The sequence below is a fragment of the Epinephelus moara genome, chromosome 17 (genome assembly GCF_006386435.1).
Source record: "Epinephelus moara isolate mb chromosome 17, YSFRI_EMoa_1.0, whole genome shotgun sequence".
NCBI classification, from domain to species: domain Eukaryota; kingdom Metazoa; phylum Chordata; class Actinopteri; order Perciformes; family Serranidae; genus Epinephelus; species Epinephelus moara.
This window is the reverse complement of record NC_065522.1, coordinates 12,362,455-12,368,109: the sequence shown is the minus strand read 5'-3', so window position 1 is coordinate 12,368,109 and position 5,655 is coordinate 12,362,455. Positions and strand designations below refer to the sequence as shown.

The 5,655-nt window shown below is 39.9% G+C and overlaps 1 protein-coding gene across 1 annotated transcript in view; it reads right to left on the bottom strand.

Annotated features, from left to right (window-relative positions):
- sepsecs (Sep (O-phosphoserine) tRNA:Sec (selenocysteine) tRNA synthase) overlaps window positions 1–4,461 on the bottom strand; it is a 12,122-nt gene extending 7,661 nt beyond the window's left edge. The window contains exons 1-4 of the mRNA XM_050066765.1: window positions 4,333–4,461; window positions 1,001–1,116; window positions 760–914; window positions 408–526 (exon numbers count right to left, since the gene is read on the bottom strand). Coding sequence (XP_049922722.1) covers window positions 408–526; window positions 760–914; window positions 1,001–1,114 — 388 coding nt within the window. The 5' untranslated portion in view covers window positions 1,115–1,116; window positions 4,333–4,461. The remainder of the gene's footprint in view (window positions 1–407; window positions 527–759; window positions 915–1,000; window positions 1,117–4,332) is intronic.
- Between the last annotated feature and the right edge of the window lie 1,194 nt (window positions 4,462–5,655).

Genomic DNA, 5,655 nt, shown 5'->3' with positions numbered 1-5,655 from the left:
ATTGATAACCTACATTTACCAACAACAAAAGACTACATTTAGCACCAAAGAAAAAAAAAAAAAAAAAGAAAAAAAAAGTAAATAAAAAAACAAATATCGAATTCCAAATTTTCATAACGAATACCTACCCATAGAAACGAATATTCGAATATCCGAATATTTGGGTACAGCCCTAGAAACCTGCCAATATATCCCACTAAATCCTACATGCTGAACCTTTAAGACATAATACTTGGCCTATGTTACAAACTGGAGGTCATTTAGGAGGCAGAGAGGGTCTCGTGATAGGTGCTATCAAGTTGCATTAAGGAAAATGTAGTCAAAACACATCTTTTGGTCGATAAAAACATTATTTGGCACAAATATTGAGTGTTCTTGCAAAGTAAATAATAATAGCATATACACACCTGAGAGCTTTAAGATGTCCAACACCACTGAGTTGGTCAGCTTGTTCAGCAGACTGGACCCTGCAGCTTTGGGCTGAATAGCAGCTATGTCACCTGACCGTCCTATGCCATGGATCAACCTACATAAAACAGCTGAATGTCACAACAGGAACCGTTAAATAACTTCCTAAACTCTGAGAAGCCTCAAAATCTAACCCTGCTCACTACCACTGATTTGTGTGACTCAGACTTTGGAGTATACTTCAGTAATATGTTGATTAGAGCCCGACCGATAGAACGGGACCTTCAGCTGTTTGCTGATTTGATTGAATACGACATCATGTAGAGTATAAAGTTAATGCCAAGCTTGAACCTGTAATGTCGTCTTGCCACAAGGCTGGATGCCACGCGGCCTTCCCTCTCTCCGACGCCACAGTTACCGAGAAAGTTATTGCTGTCCATCACAGCCAGCTCATTCAGGAAGAGCTCGATGGTGCTCTCACTCCATCCCTCCTCTGGACACTTACCCTGCAACATGCACAACATAAAAAGTGAATGAATCTGCGGTTAATGCAGTGACCTTGAGGAGACATGCAGACAGCTGTAGACTTTACCTGCTCCAGTAAGTGTCTGATGAGCTGCTCATGGCCACGACGAGCCTGGCTCCCCTGTCGAATGTAGGAGGCCGACACTATCCTCTCACTCAGGCTGAAATTTTCACTGTTCATCTCTGTCAAACAAACAGCTTTATGTTAGCATTAGCTGACAACCATCGGGTACTTTTCTTGTTTATGCATTGTGTACATATATATAATGTTTCAGTTCAGAAGCACGTCTCAGAGTGCAGAAAATAAGAAGGATAACAAAGTTTGGCCATGTCACAGGGGTCCCTTGAACTCTCACCTTAAGATATCTGAATGAAAATGGGTTCTATGGGTGCCCACAAGTCTCCACTTTACAAGACATGCCCACTTTATGCTCGTCACATGCAGTTTTTTGCATGCAGTATACATGTGTTATTTCTGTCTACTGCATTTGAATATTTCTGCACACTGAGGTCCCTAAACAGTCTTAGAATTGCATAAACTAGCTATGACTGTAAAGCTGAGACCCTTGTGGATTCAATGAGCCCTGCTTTAATCATGTCTGATGATGTTAGTCCCCATAGTGGCCATTTCACTGTAGCTAGACAATTTCTTTAAGATGGACATCACTGTGTAATAGGCCCTATTGTGACCTCTGGGATAATCTGAGCCTCATGAAACTTTACAACTTTTACTTTCTCAGCAGTTTCCAGAACAGAAATACTTGCCATGCTATCGCCGAAAAATAAAGTTCATACAGAAATCTCCAAATGTGCAAAGTTGTTGATACCAAATCACAGGTTTTTGTGTCTTAATGTGGTGTTTTGGAAGAGAGTTTCTACCATTTTTATCGATTCTTGAGTCAGTAAATATGCTTAAATTTTAGTGCAAACAACAAGTAACAAATTATATCAACCCCAAAATTGCTGCAACAATGTATGAGACATAATTGAGCATGGGAATTGCCATCACAGGCTTCCATCCTAATGTTTAAAGCCCATATACACTCTAAATTTAAAATGTTTTCATAAGTGCCTCACCAAATAAAATGTTTATTACATATTTATGATTAGAAAAACTTGACACACAGTGCTTGGTTGCATCTCACATTAGTGTTCAGGTTCCCAGCTTTCAGATAATGTAAGTACCACTTCTATGTGCCATATATTGTTGGCCTGCAATCTACTCATACAGATCCCCCTCAAAAAGACAAAAAGGCTCTATGTGGGTCTCAGAGGGTTAAACATCTTAAATTCCTTTCATCCCCATTCATCAGTTGGAGTGCATGATAGTTTTGAAGCTGTCTATACTCCAAAAGTGCAAGGGCAACAAAGGCTTTCTTGCAGGCGTCCATGTTTTTTTCCTACTTCTCCACCATTGTCAACTAGAATGCAAAAACAGTTATCAACTCGGAGGTGATGTCATTCCCACTTCCCGGATTTTCTGATGGCAGAACCAAAAAATATGAATGTGATTTCCAGTTTGTGAGCCACAATTTTTTCCAACACTACTTATCTGAATTGGATGTCGTCTATTAGCTGTTACTTGTGGGTGGGGTCCGGAAATATCTTAACAAAACATTTTTAATGAATCAGTCACAGCACTGATATCACGTTAAGTGTCCACCCACCATTCACATGATAACACCACGATAACTGCTCTCATTCTTTCGGTTTCAGTTGGTGTATTTTCTGGGGAATTGTGATGAGAACAGCCACAGTAAACACATTGGAATATCCTGCAGGTCAAAGCACCACTCATTTGTTTTGTGAACATATTTGGGGGGGGGGGGTTACATAGTGGTATAACGTGCAATGGGCACGGTCTGGTGTTTCAGAGCAATGCAGCTCATCAGATCAGATCCACTTTTCTGATTATTGTAGCTGAGTGTGTGGTGATACATGTATAAAATCTGGAACACTTTGGAATCACAATGTGAGTCTGTATATATACTGTAACAGGTGTGGTGATTTAAATCAATGCCGCAGAAGGTCTATATCATCTGACAAGTGATTAGAGTGTGAATCTTCCTTCCCACTACTTTTTGGACATAAATGAAATCTTTATATGTTCTTTCAGTTTTCATGCTTCCTTTAGTAACCTTTTCTTTACCCCTGTCTACTACTGTGTGATTATTTAGTTTATGTGCTACTTATATGCTTGAAATAATCTGCTACTAACTAACAAACTAAAAAAGGGATTAGGGTGTGGATGTGTGTGTGTGAGGGGGCTTTACCTGGCCTCACCTGTGAAGAGCATTTTTAGATAGACATTTAATTATCCAAATTACTGGAACAGATTAAAGTGCTGAACACTAGGGCTGCAACGATTAGTCGACTAATCGATGACTAATCGACTATTAAAATAATTGGTGAATATTTTAGTAGTTGACTATTCAGTTTGAGTCATTTTTCATAGGAAAGTACTATAAAAGTGCCCCAAAATACCCCAATACTGCAGCTTCTTACGTTCAAATATTGGCAGCTTTACACACTCCCATGACGGTGAACTAAACCCTTTGGCGTGAGTACTACACAAGAGATTAGATGACATCATTTTGGGGTTTGGGAGAGACAGGCCGACATTTTTCAACATTTTTCGATAAAATGATTAGTCGACTAATCGAAGAAATAATCGTAATGTCATGTTGTTTTACACATTTTGGCAGAATTCTGAAATTACTTTTAACAAAAGTTTCATATAACCCACCCGTATTTTAAGTATAATCCAGAAATATAGTCTCCCTAAAAGTCATGTGACTCTGAAAATACTGCTTACATTTGTTCAACATTAGAGAGTGCCAAAATTACCACAGTACCTGAAACCCTCACAGTCTGCTGAGGGTTAATGACGCACACCTGGGGGCACTTAGCATGTTCACTAAATGCCACAAAGGACCTGTCCTACCAGGGATGGGTCCTTGACTTTGAGAAACACCAAATGTCTCTGAAAAAAAGGTCTACAGCAAGCCAGGACACTCCTGTAAAATATACTTCCAATCTCTGTGAGGCTATGATGCACAAAGTCCTACAACACGCAAACGCTGCATGTCTATCTGCTAACGTTACCCAATCTTCCTTAGCCAGCAGAACACCAAAGAGAAGCACAAACCAAAGGGACACTTCGTGTTTCACTTATGTTAACCAACTTCTTACCGACCACAAAAGTTGTACATAAGTCAGCACGTGATAAAGTTAGTTGTGGGCACGGTTACAACATGATAACCGCCTAACTCGAGGTATCTCTGTTAGCAAAGCAGCTAGCAGCTCTGCTAAGTTAAGCTAATGTTTTCACGCGGGGAACAAGAGCGCACAGGTCCAACAGGGCTGCTTTGGGAAATGACAGTTGTTATATCTTCTTACCTCACAGCTTTCCTGTGAGTCTCTCCCGTGTTTCACACACTGTCAACCCGCCTCCAAACTACCAAACACACATGAAAACAGACAGGAGGCGACAGCAGCTTGGAAGGGGCTGATCTCTTCTTCTTCTTCTCTGGCGTTAACGGTAGCTTACATTCTCAGCGTTGCAACACTGCCATCTGCTGGAGTTAGTCAGCTCCTACAGTGTTGGCCAGAGTTTCCCACCAGACCTGTTTTCTTTAGGAAGCTGACCAAACATCCACCTTTACCATGCTCTTCATCCTGTTCCTGTTAGCCTTAATTTTTCCATGTCTTCCATCATGTCTTTTATGTCTGATATATTTCCTGCAACAGTTTGTAGTGCCTCACAATGTTGATGAACACCAATCAGATGCTTCTCTGTAATGTGAAGTGTAATGTCATATAGTCATTATTACCTACTCCTTTCTATTTCTTACAATGCCCACTCTATTTTGAACTGATCCCTGATCCCAATGCTGCTGCATTTCTTTGGATTGTTTCAACACAATGCCTCGCCTTGATTAAAGAAATTCAAGATCTCCTTCTCCTGTCCTGCCAAAACATGATCTCTGTGTTCTCTCCCTTTCCCGACAGGACTGTAACACTTTTTTTGGTTGGGCAACCATCTTCGTAACTTCTTAAATTCATCCAATAGTTGACTGCTTGGTGTTTTCTGTGTAAACTCAGTGGCCTTTCTCCTGTCCCAACTTGTAGGGCACACTGAGTATCGTGCTGAAAATGATGAGTGCTTTTCATTAAATGCCCTGTTTTTACATTTGTTGTCTCTCTATGGTCCTGCTTTCGTCTGAAGGATGGATCTCAGCTGTTCTGAGACGTTCTTTCACCTTATCATCAAGACTTTTTGTTCATAGTGCCATTAATCTGAATCAGATATTCGTCACTCTCCTCCTTAACCTTTGCTTCCCACCCATTTTCCACCCAATGTCCACCTCAGCCACTGATGCATGAATGTTTATTTTACAAAAGACTGCCTAATGGTCACCACAGGGGGTTATAATAATTCACAGACACTAATTCCGTCCTTTCAACCATGATTCAGCCATGAGTCCTCAAATGTTACGTCACGAAGCCTGTTCATAATTCATCGCCGACTTTACAGTTTACTGGAAAATGCAATCTTTTCAAAAAACTAATTTTCATTAAAATTTCATTTTTAATTTATTATTATATTGCTGCAATACATAAATAAACCCTTAATTAAACTTAAATGTGTGCGTGAATAATAATATTTAAATGTAATTTGTAAATATGTTTAAAAGTGGCTAGTGTGTTTTAGGAGAATAC